The following is a 23,257-nucleotide window of genomic DNA, read 5'->3' as shown; positions in this document are numbered from 1 at the left end:
TTCATTTGGATTTTGATGGGGAGATATTAAATTTATCTGCTAAAGATACAATTTTAATTAAAAATAAGTTTATTTGATAAAAATGAAAATTTAATACAATTTTAATACTGAGTTTAAGAAAACATTGACAGCATGATTGTTTGGTTCTATCTGTATTTGCATGCTCTGTGGAAAATACATATGAGTAATTACTTCCCTCCTTGTCATGATTTGTGAAATGGAGACAGACAAATGTGGAGGATTTTTCAACCTTCTTTTTTCTATTAGACTAAACTCAACCACTTCAATCCTCTTTACCCCAAATGTTTTAATTATAAATAAAAAATTAAAGTAAAAGTCACTGGGTTGTGTCTGACTCTTTGAGACCCCATGGACTACACAGTCCATGGAATTTTCCAGGCCAGAATACTGGAGTGGGTAGCCATTTCCTTTTCCAGGGGATCTTCCCAACCCAGGGATGGAACCCAGGTCTCCCTCATCACAGGTGGATTCTTTACCATCTAAGCCACCAGGGAAGCCCAAGAATACTGGAGTGGATAGCCTATCCCTTCTCCAGCAAATCTTCCCAAACCAGGAATCAAACAGGGGTCTCCTGCATTGCAGGTGGATTCTTTACCAACTGAGCTATCAGGGAAGCCAAATTAAAGTTATGGAGTTTGTAATTTGTTTTGCTGTGTTATAGTTTAGTTTTAACTAACCCTCACAGGTCATCTAAAAGAAAGAATGAGAAATTAAGCATTATTTTACAAAACATTATCTTTCCTTTAGGAATATCTAGAACATCCCAAAATATAAATGTAGTATTTTATAATACTATAAACATTATACATATACATAAATAATTCTGGAATATATACATAAATAATTTTCTATGATTCTTTAAATTACTAATCTGAAAAAAATTCATTTTTTAAATCATTGAAATTTTTTGTGTTTTATTTTCTTAAGAATTTGAGAAATTACAGAAATAGATACACAAGCCAGGTTCCAAAACATGCACAATATTCTTGGGTAGTTTTGCACGACCATCATGAATGAAATATCCTTTGTCACTGGCCAACATTGGATATAATATTGTACCCATTGGATAAGACTTGGAATCAGTAAACAAAATTGATAGGTGCAGCATTAAATCAGGTGTGAGGAAATTTTCTAAGAAAATTAAAGTGAGACCTAGAAAGGAGACAATAAAATATTGGACTATCTACAGGCATGCACACACACTCACATATACTCACATCCTACAGCTTGGATTTCTACAGTAGCTGAAGCACAGACTAATCTAATGTTGACTCTTGTCGACTCCTGGTCCCATGAATAGCAATCCTTTTTTATTTATGAGCTTGTGGGTATGAAGAATCAAACCCCAGGACGTTTATTCAGAATATTTACGAAGTATGCCTAATAGCAAAATGCAGAGTTTTTCTTTCTCAATTCAAAATGGTTTGTATTTTTAAACTCAACAATACCGTCGGACTCAACAAGAATTTGGAAAAAATTAGTACAAACAAATTGAAATAAAACAGGACAGGCGGATTAGGGATTAGAGTGACCCCAACCGAGTCTTTCTGTTTATTACTTGGATCAAAGTATGAGGAAGACAAAGAATGACCTAATTTTAATGCCAGTGACCTCAGAATAACCAGCCCTGCAAAGTATCATTTTTCCACTTCCAGGATTTCTCTGGGGAATTCAAATAAAAATTGGTTCTTTTCCTCCTCCGAGAGGACATCTGGAGAGTTTATCAATGGATAGGAATTTGTCTCTCACTGTGAAGAGCCTGTGATGTCTCTTCATGCGCACCAGGGGAATGTAGGCTTTTTGAGCAGCTGCAGGCATTGGAGTTTTTTTAGACCTAGCCCCAGACATTGGGTCTGAAGGGGAAATTTATAGGCTGGGTGATGTGCACTGTGAGCTCACACTTTTACTAGACAAATTAGATGGGTTTCAATCCGTGCAGCTGTAAACGATGTCCTGCAGAGTTCCACCTGATCTTTTACAGCTTTTCATAAATCAGTACCTACTGGCCGCAGACTGCAGTCATTAAAAAGAAATCATGGAAATTACATGTTTGCTCAGGGGAAGCAAAAAATAACTTTCCTCCCTTTCTTTCTCCCTCCTTGGATTTTGGTTTCTGAATTATTCTTTTGTGGATTTTCATACTGTTGCTTTAAAGAGGTACACATATATTTTCTTCCCACCAACTCTTACTTTATCTGTAAATGCTCATAACAATTAGCACCAGATACTCGGGACAAATATCAATAAGTAACTGCTAGTCCCAAGAATATCTTCTTATAATGATCTTATTTCGGTATTGCACTAGAATTCTAACTCTAAAATTGAATGTTAAGTTATCCTTTTATAATATGGAAAGACTCTTTTGGGTTTACAAAGGGCTTTATTTTTTATGTATTAAGAATAATGATTTATATATTTTTCTTGAATGAATAAGTAGATGCCTACTGAGTCTAGAAGTAAATATTAGTAATGTTGAAGATGTATTCTATCCCACTATAATTATGTGCTTTTTGTCTGTTGTGAATAGTTTCAGGGACCATAAAGAGTAGTTTCTCAGCAGCAAAATGTTAATTATATTTATATTTATTGATATTATTGCCTGAGAATGGTAAAATACTTTTCAATTCCTTTTCTAATTTATTGTTAACATTTGTATTTCAAGGAGTACCTTATTGTATTTCAAGGGAAAATTGTGTATTTGTCAAATTTCTAAACATGAATTTATGATCATTTTCATCTTTTTATCCCTAATATAAGAAATTCCAATAGGATGAAATGAATTTAACTTGTCATCAGTAACTAAAAATAATTTTGAGTACATATAGTTCCCAACAGGAGACTAGTACATAAATGACACATTAAAGAGGAGTAAAGTCATTGTGTTTATTTTAATTGTCTCTAGACCTTAAGGACAAAATCTTAGCAGTTATAGCTATTACATCTGGTTTAATTTCTCCCAATGGTAAAATTACTTGCTTTGATTTTTAAGATTAAAAAAAAAAGAGAGATCACCTGAGTATTTGGAATATTTGCTTTCTTCTAAAATGTTCTTTATCATATTTGTTCAGTAAGGAAAGTCACCCTGTCAGTTTCAGAATTAGAGGTCAAAGTCATTTTGAGAAATAGATTGTTTTTTGGTCCTTAGACTTCTACTAAATATTTGTTAAAAATATTTAGTATTTAATATTTTAAAAATATTTGTTAAAAAAAAGTAGACATTCTCTAAAATAAATATATTTTGTTCTCTTAGAGATCAGTAGCATTTGTTAATGTTAATTTAGTGCCATTAATGGGGAAAAATTATAAGTACTGCTTATTTTTGTTCTTATTTATTCTGCAACTTAATGACGATAAACCCTTACAAAGTTAGCAATAAGAATTAGCACAATGAAACAATATATTTTAAATCATTCCAATTAAATTAACTAAGTATAATTGACTCTTTATTAGTCTAAGTATTTAAAATATATCATTTAAGTCTTTAGACTATAAATTAGGTTACCTTCATTTAGAACCTCATTCTAAAAATATTGAATGTATTATATCATTCTGTATGCCCGAAATTTATATTCTAAAATTTATGATAGTATTGATGAATCCAATGACATGGCATTTGAAAATTTTGTGAATTTAAAGAAAAAGTTATTTCTCTATTTCATTTTATATACATAAATATCCCCAAATAAAGGCATCTTCTCTCTGAATAGAAATGAATTCATCTTTCATGTTTCTTTATTTTTAGTTTTTTAAATTTTTAAATTTATCTACATTTATAAAATTAATACAATGAATTTATTTAAATCTAGGTGCTATATTTTATACATTTTATACATGTAAAATTAGTTATTATATAATACGTAAATATGATATAATATGGATTACATATATATACAAAATATAAAACTAATCTTCACTATAGTTTCTTTTAAAAATGAATTTTGCTTACTTTTTAATCTGTATAACAAAAACAAAGAGCTGACTCATTGGAAGAGACCCTGATGCTGGGAAAGATTGAGGGCAGAGGAGAAGGGGGTGACAGAGGATGAGATGGTTATATAGCACCACCAACTCAATGGACATGAGTTGTAGAAAACTCCAGGAGATAGGGAAGGACAGGGAAGCCTGGCATGCTGTAAACATGGGGTTGCAAAGAATCAGACATGCCTTAGCAACTAAACAACAAATAACAAAAATGTATGATAAAATGAGAGAAAATTTATCTTTCTAAGACTACTTTCTATTTATTTTTATAGCAGCAATTTCTATCAAGAACTTCTTTAAGAAAGACTTTTCCAATTCTTTAAAAAGGAAGAGCTCTATTTTTACCCTTTTATACAGGTGCATTATGACTATATTTTTCATTTTTTCTATATTTATCAAAAGCATTATTTTTGCATTGTATTTTCTTTTTCATCATCCCAATTATAACAAAATCTCTTAAAATGTACTTCATCTATCATTCTAAAAAATCAAATTAACTATCTAAAAAAAACTCAATGTCCTTCTCATTGTTTAGAGTGGCTCTTTTCCTTTATTGTCTTTTTTTGCCTCATTCTTTTGCAGCTTTTGATTATACAATTCATTCTATCCGCTTTTGGAAAATTCCTTGATCTGTAGTTTTTCTAATGGTTTAAGTTTCATTCCTAACTCTGTCTGTTCTTATTTCTACCTACCACTTCATATGCTTCTGTTCTGATATTGGTGCTGTTCTCCAAAGCTCTAGACAGAGACCATTTTCTTTCTTTCTGGATAGAAGTCTATGCAGTGGTTTAGTGTTCTGAGATAACAGCTAATGTTTCCAACACTTTTCCTTCTAGGATTGCCACCGACTGGCTTGACTGGCTCTGTAGTTCTCTTATAAGGAGTCTGAAATCTCCATAACCTACTGTGATACCCCGTTACGCACTGTGGAAGCATTCATTCATTTCAATCAGTTTCTTGGTTCTTATAGATTTTTGAGGTCTACACTAAGTGACGGAGGGATTTAGAGGCTTCAGAAACACCACTGACCACAGAGCAGCACAGGAGCAGCAAGGAGAAGCTCCCAGTCTGGGAGATTGGGAGGCAGGGTGTCTCACTGTCAACCCATGCAGACAAACACCCTCCACTATTCACAGATTACAGTCTTCCTATGATCCTTGGGATATGAGAGCTTTAAGTAGAAATTATATTATTATGTCGGAAAAGGCAATGGCACCCCACTCCAGTACTCTTGCTTGGAAAATCCCATGGACGGAGGAGCCTGTGAGGCTACAATCCATGGGGTCGCTAAGAGTCGGACACGACTGAGCGACTTCACTTTCACGCTTTGGAGAAGGAAATGGCAACCCACTCCAGTGTTCTTGCCTGGAGAATCCCAGGGATGGGGAAGCCTGGTGGGCCGCCATCTGTGGGGTGGCACAGAGCCGGACACGACTGAAGTGACTTAGCATAGCATATTATTATGTAGAAGAATAAAGATGGATATACTTGTGGTAAAAATCAGCATGACTAGATCGAGACTTGTACCTTCTAAATGTGTTTCTAATAGTGTTTTTTCGAAAAAATTATCTTTGCAGTCAGAAGGCTTGAAATTGGATGCTTAGCTTTAGTCTCTCCCCAGCTTGTGATGTAACTCTCCATGTTCTTGTGGGACTCAGTCTCATTGTGTCCAGAGTGCTAATCTTCCTCACACAGCTGTTCACCCTTCTGCACTTGGTACCCCGTTTAGTAACAGCACTGTCCTCAGAGTCCTCCTTGTTCACCTGGAAGTATTCTCTGCTACTCCATGTCACTCTGCATTGCTCACTACTCACCATGTCTTATAATACTTCTTTACAACTGTTTGAATTCACACCTTTTTTTAAAATAAATTTTCTCTTCTTTACTCTAGCCTAAGTCCTTCCCAAGACTATTGAAATCACCTCCTTACTCCTTATCACGCACTCTTCCTCTCCAGTTCTTCTAGGTACATTTGCAGAGAACTACTCCACATGTCATTTAATTGTCTTCAACGGCTCCTCTTTTCCTCATGGACAAAAGTCCAGATTTCTAGAGATGACATGCAATCTTCCATTATCTGGTGAAATCATATAGTGGCTCCTTCCTCATAATTCCTTATCTGATCCTATATTATCCCAGAAATAGTTTATGCAGTGTAAATTGAAGTATTGTAAATTTTTGTGTGTCTTGATTTTCTGTACAGTGTTCTCCCAGCCTGGTATGATCTTATACTGGTAGACATTTCACTCATCATCCACTAGTCGCTCAGTTCCAAAAATTATTTCTCTGCAACTTCCAAAGAATCTCAAAGCTCAAAGTAAACTCATTCTTTGTTCATGATTCCTAAACACTTTGTCTTTTTGTTCCAATAATTACTTAACCTGAGGGATATTACTGTCGACCTTGAACAACACTGAAATTCACTTAGTCTGTCCTCCCTATTTGCAGTTTCTCCTATCTGAGATTCCTTGATTCCTTGGCACCCCAAGATTCAACCAACCACAAACCCTGGAGTAGTGTAGTGTTTGCTACTGAAAAATATCTGTGTATAAATGGACCCCTATAAGCTTCCCCAGTTGCTCAGCGGTAAAGAATCCACCTGTAATGTAGGAGCCTCAGGAGATGCGTGTTTGATCCCTGGATTGGGATCCCTGGATTGGGATCCAAGTTTGATCCCTGGATTGGATTGATCTCCTGGTGGAGCACTTGGCAACCCACTCCAGTATTCTTACCTGGAAAATCCCACAGATAGAGGAGCCTAGCAGGCTACAGTCCATGGGGTCGCAAAGAGTCAGAAACAACTAAAGAGAAGGAGCATGGACCCCTACAATTCAAACCTGTGCTGTTCAAGGGTTAATTGTATAGTATTGCTGAACTTTTCCTCCAATTTTCAAGGCAAGCTGTTGCAAGTGGAGGCTGTGTCTCTTTACCTGTATAATCACCATGTGCTAAGTTGCTTCAGTCCTGTCCAACTCTTTGGGACCCTATGGACTATAGCCTGCCAGGCTCTTCTGATCATAGGATTCTCCAGGCAAGAATACTGGAGTGGGTTGCCATGCCCTCCTCCAGGGCATCTTCCTGACCGGTGTCTCTTATGTCTCCTGCATTGGCAGGCAGGCTCTTTACTATGAACTGCCACTTGGGAAGCCCGCAGGGCCCAGTATAACACTTCACACAAAGTAAATGCTAAATAAATCTTCATATTGATATACAGTCAACACTTCAAATTTATTCATGTCTCCTCCATTTACTCTACTTTTAGGAAAATGAATCAATTACTGGAGAACAAACATAAAATTTACTCCAACTTCCTTTCCTTTCTCACCACTTTTTGCAACATCTCAGTAAGTTTTTAATCTGATACACCATGACCATATGCTTAAACACATTCCCTACTTCCAGCAATGATATTCACAAAGACACTCTCACTGGAATATTCTTTGGGAATGTTTCTGCTATGAATCATCAACTCTAAGGAAGGTTGAAAAGTAAAATAATGCATTGTAGTAAGATTTCTGTAACAGTATGTGAAATAAAATGTGCCATAAAACTAACTAGACTCAGGCAGACTCTGGAAAACAACATCCCTATAAAAATTGATAGAAGATGTTGTTTTTCCTAAAGGACTTTATAGACATAATTCTTTACAGTGATCCAAATAACTAAGTCATTCAGAAATTTGAATCCTTGGTGCCATCCACAAACTCAGATTGAGACAGTCTCCAAGTGTATTGAAGAGGAAGGGAGACATAAGATTTATGCTTAGGGGAAATAAAAGAAAATTAGGATTAGGGTTAGGATTAGGGTTAGGGGAAAATTATAAGCTTTTACCTTTATGACTAGTGTCTGTAGAAATCCATATACTGAATAGGAAAAAGAACTGGAATATTTTTTTCTAAAAATTGTGTGTCTGTTGAAATGGAAATTTAGTATTATTTCAGCAAATACATATTCATGTGTGTAACAGATATTTATTGAATTTCGAGTATCAACTGGTAATACAAGGGAAGCACAGCATCTGATCTCATTGGTCTTAGAGCTAATTGGAGGAATAAATACTTAGAAAATGCACACAACTGAATTACAGTTGGGATGAAGAAGAAGGACACAGTGGCCTGTAAAACAATTAATAGTGTTGACCTTTAAATCTTGTTGCCAGAGAATGCCTCAATTAAGACAAGGCATAGAAACTGCTTTCTAAGGGAAATGGACACAAAGAAGACTCTTACAACAAGAACAGCATGAGCTACTGTCCTCCTGTCTGACATGCTTTGACTTTCTGAAGGAACCTGAAGTTGGTCACTGAGGCTACCATACTATTTAAGTGAAAGGAGCTCAGGTTGAAAGGCTGAAATGCTCCCCACAAAGCAGTTGTGTAAATCAAACAGCCTTACATCTCTGCCTTAAATGCCTTAATGGGTTCCTCATGCATTTCAAAAAATTCCAAAGTCCTCCCCATGACCTGGTACCCTCAAGTACTCTGGCTTCTGTTTGCCTTCCTGTGACAGACTCTTCCTCTCCCTTCTGTCCTTCCATTATGTTGTTGTCCTTCTGCCATTTTCGAGAACACTTTAGACTCACCTGCAGTTTATTTTTACTATGCCTAGAGTTCTTTTTTTTTCCCCAACCACCCTTTAATGATCGATCACAGCCTTTTATTTATTTCCTTCCTATAATCCGTGCCAGTCTATTGTCTGTTTGTATACATTATAGAAGATGTCTATTCATCTTATAGAATGTAAACTCTGTAGGAAACATATTTGTCTTCATCACTATTCTCCAGCATCTGCACATACCTAGCACATAGTAGATTAGCATACAATAAATAATTGTTAAAAAATGAAGAAATTAATATTTGAATAAAAGAAAGGACATTGGAGGAGCAGGGGTATTTAAATCACCAAAAAGAATGCAGATTTTTTTCCAAGTGTAATGGAAATTCAAAATCAGTTATAAAGAGGTGACAAATTATATTGTATATACACAATTTATTGAATTCTCCAGACATGTATATTGGAGTGGGTAGTTATTCCCTTCTTCAGGGCATCTTCCTAACCCAGGAATCAAACCTGGGTCTCCTATATTGCAGGCAGAGTATTTACCACCTGAGTCACCAGGAAAGCCTGGTATATATTTATCAATATATAGAGATTGATAGGAAAATTCTGAAGACTCTGTGAGAGATGCTCAAAGTGGGACAAGAATGGAATCAGGGGACACATTAGGAGACTACTGCAGTGCCCTAGGTCAGAAGGAGAAAGTCATAGGAGAGAGCGTTTGCAGTGAAAAGGGAGCGAAATGGATCATGTTGACACAGTGCTCACCTGGGTTGAAGTGTGGAGGCCAAGAAAGCGGGGCCAAGATGGTTCTAATACTGATTGGGCAGATGTATAGGTGCTAGTGTATTCAACTAAATTCAAAATGCAGTGGGAGAATGAGATTATCAGGAGTAAATAAAAGGATAAAATTTTGAATATTAAATTTTGAAATGTCTGTCTTTGAGACCCTTATTGGAGAAGTTTGGCTCTGAAGGGTGGTAGAAAAATAAAGTAGTTGACAAGAGATGTGGAATCAGCAGAGGTGATGTTGATAAATAGCCTTTTCTAAATTCCCTTGATGATAAAAATTACCTGGAGTTTTTTTATCAAATGTACAAATTCCACTCCTTTCCTGAAGATTCTGAATTAGTAGCTTGGGTTAGACCTGGATATTTGAACATTTAATAAATTCCCTCTAGTGATCCTTTTACTAGGGTAATTTGAGAAACAATGTAGTAGAACATATTTTTATGACAATAATCTTGCAGAAATAAAGAGCCTGCTTATGCAGGAGAGAGGGAAAGAGGCTGGACACACAGGGGATGGAGAGGAGCGAGAGAAAGGCATTTGCCTCTGACATTGGAAGCATACTTCCTCTCTCTCTTCTAATTACAGGAAAGAAGGACTCTCCTCTCTTGTAATTATAGGAAAGAAGAACACCAGTATGTTTTTGTTTTGCTGCTGGAATTTTCCATCTGATGGCTTGTATTTTCTCAATAAAGCATGTAGCAAGGGCATTACTGGAAAATTAAATGGGAAGAGGAATATGTGTAATCAGCTATGAAAAAGAATACAATAATCATTGTCAAAAGTGGGAAAGAAAATTTTCTAAAGAAAAATAAGATCTCTTGACATTGTTGCATGGCAACATAAGGTTGTCATTAATAAATTTATAAAGGCATAGTCTGCCTAGCTGTGCATTTTAATCTCAATAAAAAAACATAAGCACAATTTCTAAAATTTTTATAGTGAATTAAGAAAAACATGTTCCCTAAAATTACATTGTTTATGACAAAATAAATGGAATATATTAAAGTATTACATAATATATATTAGAATAAAAAATGTTCAGTTACTTTAATAAGAATGGAATAGTGAATTTAACAAAATTTGAATATGATAATATACAATGACATAATATGATCTGATATTAAGATTAATTTCCCATATAGAATTGGGTTTAACTATCTAGATAGTATTACATGAGCTAGTTTTTATATTGGTAGTGACCCTATGGAAATGGCTTGAATGCTCTTTTATGATATAGAAATAGTTGAAAAGATATTCTTTTTTGCTATTGAGTAAAGTTTAAAAGAAATGGCTTCAGGGTATAAAATGAGGACCGTATGGCTCAGGGAAAGGCAGGTTTGTTATCTTGTTGGTTGTTAAACTGTCAGGTGGATTTCCTAATAAGTCTGCACAGTCTCATTCTGAAATTTAGGACAGAGATTCATCCTTGCAGGATAAGTTATCAGTAGTTTTACCTACTGGATATATATTAATAAATTCAATAGTATTGATCTCCTAAAAGTTATTTCTAACAAATAATCTATGACTCTTATATACTTACATTAAGATTTTGATGCAAATTCTCTTTATTCATTTTATTCAAATTTAATGTAAAAGCTGGATCATATATGCTCGCTATAATTGTTTCCATTAAGGTAAAAAATTACATACTCTCAGTGCATTAACAAGCACTCTATCAAGTTGAAAGTCACAGCTCTTAATACCTGTCAGTGAAAACAACAGATGTGCACAAAAATAAGAAAATTCTTTCCTATAAGGTATTATATTAAATCTTTTATACATGAGTCACAGTAAATCATCACTATGCAGTATGTATACATGTTAATTAATATTGTGGATTTTTGTGCACAGTAGGTGTAGTTCTTTTACTAAAACTCTGTCATTTAAGAACACATTATCAAAATGTAGAACTGTTTTTCACATATGTGTACAATGAGCATATAATTGACATTTCTCAAAACCATTAGGACAACTCAGTGATTCTCAGCTGGGAGGATTATGCATCAAGTCTAATGGACGTTGTGCCCTCAGGGCTGCCTCACGGCCACAGTGCGTTGACATTTGTGTTGCTGTCCAGGAACACTGACATTATTATACTCTTAGTTTTATCCTTCACAGTGTCTAACAAAGTAATCGGCACATAATATGTGTTAAATAAAGGTTTGTTTAATCAAGGGAAAATTGCATTCTGCTAGCCAGTGCAATGGCTTGGTGACACTATTATTATTTCTGTAATTTTATTTTAAATGCAGATTAAATCAAGACTTTGCTAGAATTCCCCAACACTCTAGATATCCTTTGTTTGTTGTTTTAAGTAACAGAGAATGGAAAGAATCTATGTGTTCAGGGTTTCTATTGTGCAAATATTGAAGCCTGAATGTATATGTGCTTCTAGGTAAGATGCAAGTTAAAAAATATCAGAACTTTATCAGTGTCATTCAATAGAATGAGATTTCCTCCTGAAAGTTAAAAAACAAACAAACAAACAAACATGTCTTTTTAATCTTGAGGAATATAAGTGTCAAAGTATGCAGTTGGGGGAGTGGAAGAAAAAAATTAACACCTTGGAGATAAAAATACAATCATCTCAGAGAGAGTGCAAGATGTAAAATCAAATGTGTCACCTTGCTGCCGCACTGGTGATGATCTTCAGACTGCCTGGGTTCCGGATAAGCTTGTCCAGAATGCTGACAATCTGCTCAAACTTGGGTCTGTTGTTTCTGTCTTTCTGCCAGCAGTCTAGCATCAGCTGATACAACGCAGCTGGGCAGTCCATGGGGGGTGGCAGTCGATAGCCTTCATCCACAGCTTTAATTACCTGTGTGAGATGTAAAGTTTCCGGGCACTTAGAGAAGTGGAATTTCTTTTATTATAATACTTCTTTTTGGGCAGGTCACACTTATATTTATATTTCAAAGTAAAGTGAAAGGTTTTCATTTTAAATTTATTAAAAGGATAACAGCTTATTAAATAAATATTATTCATGTCTGAAAATGTTATATAAATAAGATTGAGACAGAGAAAGTGGATTTAGGAAAGAAGAGTTTGTACAGTAACTTTCTGGATTAAAATAAAAAGAAATGTTCTATGATATCAGAAATTTAGAAAACTATAAAGAAACTCTTATGTGGTAACACATATTTCTGTGAAAACTCTATATAAATGGATGAATGCAGAAAAAATACCACAGATTTTTAGTTATATCACAGTTCAACTGGTACCTCTCAAATCGTAGTCAGTTCCTTTGTTAAAAGCCCATAGGTTGAACAATTAAGTGACTCTTAGTTAATCAGCATTTTTAAATCATGTAAAGTCATGATTTACAAACATTACTCTGTATCAGAATCATCTGGAGAACTTATTAATACACAAATAGCTAATCTTTGATTCAATAACTCTGGGGAAAGTCCTGAGAATTTGCATCCCTACAAATTTCCAGACCTTGCTCAAGCTGCTGGTCCAGAAAGCACATTTTGAGATCCTCTGATACAGAAAGAATTTGGAAAATAGAGATGTGGAAAAGTGAGTCTGATTTTCCCAGTGTCATTATAAAACGTGGCTTGTTTGAAGAAGTTCAGAAAGGTTTTTATATCCAAATACATTAAAAGCAATTTTATATGTGGTGAGTAGGAAATGACTAAAAGCATCTCAGCTTTCCTTCTTATGTGTCTTTGAGATCATGCTCAGTTTCTGGCTAAGCATAAAGAAAACTCTCTGTGTGCTGAATCCATATGCCAATAGCATCCTTGCACTAAGCATTAGCAAAGCATGCTTATAAAAACAAAAATCCTTTTGAAAAATCATATCACAGTTGTAATAGAAAGTTAATGATTGCTTTCTCTATATCGAGACTTCAATTTGTATAACTAACTTCATGTGCAAGTTTAATACATTATAAGAAACAACATGTTAGAGATTGGTTGTTTTGTCTGACTTTGGGAAATGCTATATTTAAGTAAACAAAATGTTGGCACAGATGCATTAATTGAATCTACAAAGGATGGCAGAGTGTATCTTACTAATGTTACACTGAGACAATTTTGTAGCAAAAATAATTCAAACATTTCTTGATATCTATTGGCCATTTTGTCAGGCACTTATTTCATTACATTTTATTACAAATGTTTTCCTTTTGTCTCACTTCTAAACCCTTGCTTTAGGGAAAAATGTGAAGCTGTCAGAGCAACTCAATTAATATCTTTATAAGATTTGGAAACAATTTTGTTTCTTCTAAGTATTCTGTTTCAATGTCACAAACTGGGAGCCACCTGGTTTCATTATGCTCCACTTCCTTGCACAGCTTGATCTCTTAATCTGAACCCATAACTCATAGACTACAAATACTTACATCCTGATTGGACATCTCCCAGTATGGTCTCTCTCCATAGGACATCACCTCCCAGAGAACAATCCCGTAACTCCATACATCGCTGGCTGATGTGAATTTGCGGTAGGCTATGGCTTCTGGTGATGTCCACCGGATTGGGATCTTCCCTCCCTTGGAATGTAAAATCATATATACATACACGATCAATGACTAAAACATACTATATACATTATCATCTGAAATCTGACTGAATTTGTCGGGGCATTTCTTTTATGAAAGGGACTGTGGGTTTCTTCTGATATATCTCTATGTTCATATATTCTAATACCAACGAGAGAGTGGCAAGGGAAAAACATTTGAAAATTGCTAAAATGCTGACATTTTGATCAGTTATGGCACGTTTATCAGTCCTCTGTAACAGTAAATAGGATAAGAAAGTAGATAGGATATATCATATATTAGAATCTATTGAGGTGGATGTGTGTGCTTAGTTGCTCAGTCATGTCCGACTCTTTGCAACACCATGGACTGTAGCCCGTGTGGCTCCTCTGTCCATGGAGGTTCTCTAGGCAAGAATATTGGAGTGGGTTGCCACGCCCTCCTCCAGGGGATCTTCCCAACCCAGGGATGGAATCCAGGTCTATTAATTGAGGTATCTCAAATCAACTTTTATTGATTTAATAGATTTATGCATGAACAAACAAACTTAGTGCTAATGTTGATTTGTAAAGAATTTATACCACTTCTTGACATACAGTTTCTTGTAGGTATTTGTTAATTAAATACATTGCAAATGAAATTATACATCTAAAAACACTTTAATATATTCATCAATCATCTTAATTAATTTACTCAGTGCCTCATTCTACCATTAGCCACTGAAGTACCCTCCATGTACAAGGCAAGCACCATATGAGCTAGAAAGATATAATGATTACAACTTGAGAATTTACAGTCTAGAGCAGATATTGCTTCTATGAGTTATGGGAGATATAAATGTATAACTCCCATGGAATTTGCTCTCAGTTTAATAAATACATTTAATAAAGATGTGCTGAGTAGTAACCATATGGGAAGTATTATGGTAGTCACTCTGGGTGAGACAAGCATAAATAATACACTGGTCCTTCTGTTTGGGAAATATCAAGAAAATAGTAATGATAATTAGTTGTTGTGAATAACTAAATGCAGGGAGAATTAAGTATCTAGTGCTTCACATCTGAAACTTTACAATAGAGTTGTCTTGGGCTCATGCTGATTAAAACGGAAATTCTGGTTCAGTAGTTCCAGAGTGTAGGCAGGATCTGCAGGTGATTTGGGAGCTTTTTAGAAATCAGATCCTGCCTGCATTGAGGAAAGAAGACAGTAGTGGAGTGGCTGTGATGCAGAACGTGGAGCCAAGTTTCTTACTAGAGAAACTGAGGCGGTCACATAGGAATTGAGCCTTGTAAATTGCACCAAATTTTATATAACCAGGAAAAAGGGATAGATTTTCCAAAGAATTCATATTATCAAAATATTATACTATATTCATCAAAGTGTGTTCTATTGATGTTTACCTCATAGGACTTCACTGTTTCTTAAGTAATGCTTGAGGGTGACAATATATTGCTTTGGAGAAATGAATTGGTGACTTGGGAGGTAAGTTATTAAATCTCATTATGCTTGAATTTCCTCATCTGTTATTTTGGAAACTAACAGTTCATAGCATCATTGTGAGGCTAAATGACAAATTTCAGTAAAATCTCTAGCATAGTTCCTGGCATACAGTAAAGCCTCAAGAAACATTAGCTTAATACTACCATACTTTTAGAGAAATGGCATAAATCAACGCACAGAGGAGGAAAATATATGTTCTGGAAAAAACAGTTTCCAGTGTGGTAATACTACAGAAAATGTGGAGACATGTAATAGGAGAGGATGGCAAAAGGTCGAATCAGCTTTAATCACAGCAACACTGAGCAAGTGCTATCCTTGAGAGGAGAGCGGCATGTGCGATTGGAACTAGCTCAGTAAACTGCTTGACACTTTTCTTCGATATCTGTTCAGAAAGAGTACTGTCAGGAGGTCTTTGAAGGAGGTCAGGATTACACGGGGTTTTGAAGGATGCGTGCAACTGGAGAGAAGTGAGCGCAAAAAGGAGGACTGAGCACAGCCTTCTTGAGATGATTCCAACCTCAGGGTTGTCCATGATTTATACCAGTGCAGTAAAATCAAGTTGGAGAGATGGGGTCTGGACTATGAGAGCTTTGGGAGTTCGTGAGAAACACTATAGAGCTCAGCGTGCTGTTGGAGTAAAGATGATCCAGAACCAGAAAGCAAAATAGAAAACACTATGAAGTCCCTCCGCTGTTCACCTGAAACTATCACAAAATTGTTTGCTAATTGGCTACACTCCAATACAAAATAAAAAGTTTTTAAAAACAGGGCTTATTTTCTTGGAAGTTGCCCCTTTATTTTCCATCTCACTTATACTCATTTATTCATTCTCATTTTTATAGTTTGTATTCTTTTCAACGAAAATGTAAAAGATCCTTTTTTATATTTAAATTTGGAGGGTTTTTTTTTCTGGTCTAATATTGCCCTTTCTCTGCCAATACATTCAATGCTAATAATAATAATAACGTTTAAAAAAAGAACTTAACTTACTTGCACCTTCCAAGACCAAGTTTGGTTTTTAAGGATTCAAGATTTCAAATACCATCCAATCATTTTGATAAAAACAGAACTACACATGTGACATTTAACTGAATCTATTCAAGATGCCAAGTGGAATTAAAGGGCATACATTCTTTCTCTTTTAAAGAACTCTGAGAATTAACAGAAGTCAAACAAATTGTATTCATGGGGCAAAGAAAAGATAATATTTAAAAATCTCAGCTGCATGTCTTATCTTTGCTACAGACACTTTGCCATTTCCTTTCCTTTGCCCAAAACAATTTACTAGTAGCACAAAAATTGCACTAAAAAAAGAAAGCTTTCCATGTTGAAAACTTTGTATCTATTAAGAAAACATAAGGCACAGATATGTATTACCTTATCAAGATCTCTTGAAATAAAAATACAGACATAAAGAAAAAAATCCAAACCAATAGATTGATGACAACCATGAACAAGGTGTTTTAGACTGATTGGTTTTGCCCTGAAAATGAAGTGATAACCGTACATTCAAGATGCTCATCTTGACCCTAGGCAGACATCACTGGATGAAGAAGAGAATGAAGATGATTAAGGATTATTGATTAGCATTCAAGGATTTTTTGTCATTGGCAATAGATTTATAATATACATAAAGGAACAAATAAAGTGTCTAATCTTTAATAGGCTCAATAATTGTTTTGCCCTTTCTTCTATTCCAATTCCCTTCAAATAGCACACTTTTACAATTTGTGCAAAGAATTTGATAAATGAATATATAAAGGAAAGCTTATTGCCAACTATTAATACAAAGTATTAAAATTTATCATTTGTTTTTATTTTTGCTAAAAATACAACAGAGTAAGAAGAGTTTTATAAATTTTTTACTTTTTCCGTGATCAGTAAACAACTTGGCACTCTGTCTTCAAATGAGAGAAAAATAAGCCAACATATTCATAGTATACACTTAATTAGAAATCAAACTACAGGAGCAATTCTGAGCTCATAATATTGTAGAGTTTGTGGAAGGATGAGTGTCCTGTTATTATTATTCAATTTAAAACTCTTTAAATTGAACATTGTAGTTTCAAATACTTTATAGTCAAGATTAGTAAAATAAATTTGAATAGTAGCTTTTAACGGAGAAGGCAATGGCACCCCACTCCAGTACTCTCGCCTGGAAAATCCCATGGATGGAGGAGCCTGGTGGGCTGCAATCCATGGGGTTGCTAAGAGTCAGACATGACTGAGTGACTTTACTTTCATTTTTCACTTTCATGCATTGGAGATGGAAATGGCAACCCACTCCAGTGTTCTTGCCTGGAGAATCCCAGGGACAGGGGAGCCTGGTGGGCTGCCATCTATGGGGTCACACAGAGTCGGACACGACTGAAGTGACTTAGCAGCAGCAGCAGTAGCTTTTATCCTATGAAAGTGTGTTTGTCGCTCAGTCATGTCCAATTCTTTGCAACCCCATGTACAACAGCCTGCCAGGCTCCTCTGTCCGTGGATTCTCTAGGCAAGAATCCTGGAGTGGTTAGCCATTCCCTTCTCCAGGGAATCTTTCTGACCCAGGGATAGAACCCAGGTCTCCCTCATTGCAGGCAGATTCTTTACCATCTGAGGCACCAGGGAAGGCCTCTTGTCCCATATATTGCCATAAATAAATTGTGACCAAACTATCATTTGAAATCATAAGCCTATGAAAAGTTGAACAGGTTATAAAGCTAAAGATAATAAGCATACGGCATATGAATCTGTGCTCACTGCTGAGAACAACTATTTTAGATATTATCTTGCAAATGTGTAAAACAGGCACTCAATAAATGCTCATTGACTTGCACTAAATTCCCTTCTTCTTAAATACATGCTATTGTTTTTTCTTGGGAATCGTTTGCTCTGCCTGTTTTTTTTAGAACTCGAAGGCTTCTTGTTTGAATAGCCTATTCAAATGTGAACTTATTGGTGGAACATTTTAGAACCATCTAGGCTAAGATGGTGACTCCATTTACTGTGATCATTCTACTACTTAATTACCCTGACTAGACCAGGATGTCCAGAGGAGTCACTGCCTTCCTTCCTTCCTCTCTGCATCGCCACAGCTTAAAACAAGAGTCTGACTTTTTAGCTCTCACATTAGGATTAATTATTTTATGAATTTAGAGTAGCAGATTTTACTGGAGGTCTATGATAATTTTAAGAATTAAAAAAATAAGCAGTTCCTTTTAAGAAAATAATACACAAAATTCATTTTTTTCAGAACATATGCAAATATTAATAGTGAGAAAATATATAACATAATAATAGTTTAAAAAATTATACAGTTTTTGGATGTACTCTTCTTTCCCTCATCTATAGTTTAATAATGCTGTTAGTCTCATGATGATAGTATATATAAGAATTGCTGAGCATCAATTTTTCACAGTATCTATAAAATTATTAAACTGTTGTTAGGGGAAACACAGACAAATTGCTCACCCTGGCCAGGCACCACAGTAACCATTTGCCAGAGCTATTTTATGACTAAGGTCCTGGTAAGCAACATAGAACTAACAAGCAACCACCAACTAAAAGAATTTGGGGAAGGTCAAAAGTTTCATGTGCCTTATCAAATTCAAAGAATCCTCCTCACTCAAATCCATCTTGGTTGAGTGTGCCACCAGGAAGGATCCTGTGGCAGAATAATTGGCCAGACACAACTCAGAAGCTAACCCCATCACCATAAAACCTGAGTCTGCAAGCTATATGGCAGAGCAGTCCTCACAGGTTCCCTCACCTTCCCACTCCCCACCTGGGTGTCCCTTCCCAATAAAGTCTCTTGCTTTGTCAACACGTATGTCTCCTTGGCTGATTCATTTCTGAATGTTAGACAAGAGCCTACTCTCCAGTCATGGAAGGGGCCGCCCTTCCTGCAATATTGTCTCACAGGATGTTGTATGGACTAAGTATTTTAGAGTTTTCAGAATGTTATAAAGATTTTCATTTGACTCTATATACATCCTAGATCAACAGTCTCAATATTAATGTTGTAGGAATTTTCTATCCTAAAAATATCACCAATAATTTAATAAGCATGTTTAATCTATGCACATGATTATTACTTCATTCCTTTGTGAATGAGGCTAAGTAAAATCTTAAAACATGAAAATAATTATGCAAAAGATAGATTCAAATGCTGACTAAAAATATGCAACATATTTACCTGTAGGTGAATGATTATTTATGAGTTTATACCCATGACATTTTAAAATGGAAATCAAAACATCAAAAGTAAAACGGTCATGTTTAATATTTAAAGCTTTGAGTGGAAGAAAAAATTTTGACTTTCAACAGTTAGATCAAAAGCAACAGAGAATAAAATTTAACAAAAATAAAAAGATGTACGATTTGTTAAGTTATGTGTGATATATCAAAGTGCAACATTATAGGAGACCTGATGGCAGATGGCTAGTCTGTTGCATAGTTTTTCACAAATGGCAGTGTATTCCACATTATCCCCTGTAACTTGCAGTCTAGTGTGGACAGGAGGAGTTATAAAGTATCTGAGAGAGATATTTGATCCCAACTTTCATTCTTTACACATTCTTTACACCTGTTGGGTAACTTTAGATCAAAGTCTATATATAGTAGCAATTTTGACATTCTAGACCAGATTAATTCTTTGTTGTAGGGCTGTCCTGTGTATTGTAGTGTGTTTACTAGCATCCTTGACCTCTACTAACTAGATTACATCAGTATCCTTCCAATTGTGAAAACCAAATGTCTTTAGAAATATCAAATATCCCCTGGGGAGCAAAATCATCTTTATTTGAATACTATTGTTTTAGATTATTTGTGACAAATCCGATCAACAAGGCAAAATGATTCAAATGAGATCCAGGATTTAACTGGATTTTATGTAGACCAAGTGATATCCTTTCTTTTTTTCTTTTTTTTTAACCAGTAGCACACACTTCACAGATATTTTTACTCCTGTTCTAGTCCAGAAAAGGGCCAAATTCATCAAAGTTAATCTTGTGATATGTGGATCTTGGTAAATACAATAGCATCCTTGAGATTTTTCTATTTTCTTTTTTCTGTCTTGTTTCCATTCTTTAATTTTTTTTTCAAAGAAGCTAACGTTTTATTGCTAGGAAAACATATTAAGCATCAATTTCTTGTTAAAAGGAGGCCTCAATAATGAAAAATTTTGGTAATAAATAAATTTTTCCTACAAAAACAAACACTATCCGTGGCTGCTGCTGCTGCTGCTAAGTCGCTTCAGTCATGTCCTACTCTGTACGACCCCATAGATGGCAGCCCACCAGACTGCCCCGTCCCTGGGATTCTCCAGGCAAGAACGCTGGAGTGGGTTGCCGTTTCCTTCTCCAATGCATGAAAGTGAAAAGTGAAAGTGAAGTCACTCAGTCGTGTCCAACTCCTAGCGACCCCATGGACTGTAGCCCACCAGGCCCCTCCGTCCATGGGATTTTCCAGGCAAGAGTACTGGAGTGGGGTGCCATTGCCTTCTCCAAAACATAAATGCCATTGGCATAGTAAGACATTGGATAAAAGTCCTTGAGGGTTCAATTTGGTTCTGAAAAAGGATTAAAGAAGTTGCGGGCCATAAATTTTAATTTAGTCACACTTCATGATAACATTCTCTGCCTTCAAGCTGAGCATCTGTAGATCTGAGACTATCAAAATAAAATCAATTTAACATACAAGAGTCTGACTCACAAAATTTCCTATAAGTAATGCATTGCAGAATTTATTTATATTTCTGCTTCTGATTGGACCACAATTCCTCTTCCTTAACCCCTCCCACTTCAACAAATTTAAGCTCACATTGACATATTTTTTTCTTCTTTTCACATTAAGAAATTGCCTTTTCAGTTTACACATGAAGGGGACATTTTACATTTTTAAATGCTTACCAAACACATCCTTCAATGAGCTATCCCCAAATTTGGATTTGATGAGGCAAATGATGTCATCATTTGGCACACTGCCTTCCTGACACAGTAAAACTTTCTAATGCAACTGTTATTAATGAACTAAAACTTTGAAATCAGTTGGCAATTTAGGTTTTGGTTGGTAAAATGCTACTAGGCTTTCCGAAAAGTAAAGTGCCAGATAGTTTCTATAAAAGTAATTTATAAGGATGAACTTTCCCACAATATTTTAACAGATCATAAAATGAAACATTTACTTAAGGTGGTCTTTCTACCCACATGTAAGCTCCCCAGATATTTCTGTATTTGAGAAAAGTCTCCAATTGCCTGGAGCAAGCCCAGATGCATAGCATATGGGCTGTGTATAAAACATCAATTGCAGAGGAACCTCCAGTCCAAATTCAACAGAATTAGAAGTTAACGCTTGTTCCCCATATTTACAATACCAAACCCAGAGCCAGTTCCTGCCAGTGCTGGTGTCTCATCTATGACAGTTAGTAACTGGGCCTGCAGGGGGGCTTACGGTCACTTGTTCCATTTGGATTCTTAAGTTTAGTAGGAATTAGGAGTTGTCATTTCTAGGCTTAGCTTTAACCATATTATCTAATTTTTGCCAAGTGTCTTAGCCTCTCCTTGCAGATATCTCATTATTCCTAAACAAAGGTTCATGGAAAACATGAAACTTGCCTCTATATTTAAAGTTCTATCTCTAGGAGCTATGCTAACTTATAGACTCTTGCTTTTCAACTTTCAAATTTCCATCTAAGGATGGTGACATTTTTAAAATTAATTAATTTGGACTCTTAAAGATGATCTTAATTTTGGACTAAATTTCATACCTATTGGCTGTAATATCTGGATTTGCTTTCATTGAGTGTTTACAGAAAAGTAAAAGAAGAATAAAATGATACAGGTAAAGATACGAAGGATGATCTGGGGAGAGGCATTATATAATTGCTGAACTCTAATATAGAATTAAAGTAGTCCAAAACCTTGTTCATTTTGTCCAGAAACAGCAGTTAGAATAGGATTCGTGCAGTAAACCTGTTCTTTGAAGATCTGCAATTTGGTTCTCTAAGTTTAATGAATTTAGACAGTTTAAATGAGACATTTGGCTAAAAGCCCTGAATTTTTCAGATGCTTAACTGAAGTTAGCTCATTCACTGTGGGCTAGGGGGCTTCAAGTCTTTATTTCTAAAGAAAAGGAATGTAATTGCTGAAATCTTTGGACACGGAAGCCTAGAATCTTATGTCAGCCCCAATTTTTCTCTAATTACACACACAAATCTCTCCTTACTGGTTTAGGAAATGCTTGGCTGATCCATATTTCATATGCTTGCCTATGAGCTCTATCAGGTCATACCTAGAGTGACAAAGGACTTCGCAGAGTTTATCTTAGTAAACTCGGAGTAATTGAGTGTTTAACCTGGAGGCAAATACTGGCTTCTCAGGTTAGAATTGGAACTACAGAGATAAATCATTTGACTGAAGAATTTAGGATCTATCTATTATCAGGAAGTAAACTTCATTCACTGCAGACAACAGCAGACAACAAGGTGAAGGGCAATCCAAGAAGACTCTCAGGGGAAGCATCTGTTTGAATTCCCCGTAGTTCAAATCTAAAAGCCATTGAGAGAATTGTTCCAGCAGATGTTGATTGCCACCAGAGATCAGAGACAGATGATCTCTCAGGTAGGAAAAGTCAATACTTTGAACTTTTAAAATTTTTCAATATTATGTGAGATGCTTAAGAATTTCTTAAAAGTATTCTACCTTGCATTCTGTTAACAAGTAACTCTATGACTATCCAGGAAATAAAGTACAAACAAATAACTTTTCTGTTACTTTCAGACTCACATAATACAATATAAAATTAGGTTAGCTGATGTATATGTTCAACAAGCAATAAAAAATTGGGGGATAAAACTAAATATACATCCTCATATGGATACAGGTATTTTCAATGTTCAAAGAGATTTTAAATGTTAAACTTTGTGTTTTATATATAT

General features: G+C 35.3%; 1 protein-coding gene across 2 annotated transcripts in view; it reads right to left on the bottom strand.

The window, feature by feature from the left end:
* The window catches only part of EPHA3 (EPH receptor A3), a 411,324-nt gene that overhangs the window by 12,263 nt on the left and 375,804 nt on the right, over positions 1 to 23,257 (bottom strand). For both annotated transcript variants that reach the window (XM_005201183.5, NM_001206113.1), the window contains exons 14-15: positions 13,699 to 13,848; positions 11,975 to 12,168 (exon numbers count right to left, since the gene is read on the bottom strand). In XM_005201183.5, the coding sequence (XP_005201240.1) occupies positions 11,975 to 12,168; positions 13,699 to 13,848 (344 nt within the window). The remainder of the gene's footprint in view (positions 1 to 11,974; positions 12,169 to 13,698; positions 13,849 to 23,257) is intronic.

Source organism: Bos taurus, chromosome 1, assembly GCF_002263795.3.
Source record: "Bos taurus isolate L1 Dominette 01449 registration number 42190680 breed Hereford chromosome 1, ARS-UCD2.0, whole genome shotgun sequence".
Lineage (NCBI taxonomy): Eukaryota > Metazoa > Chordata > Mammalia > Artiodactyla > Bovidae > Bos > Bos taurus.
Note: the sequence above shows the minus strand (reverse complement) of the source record. Positions and strands in the feature narration are given on the sequence as shown.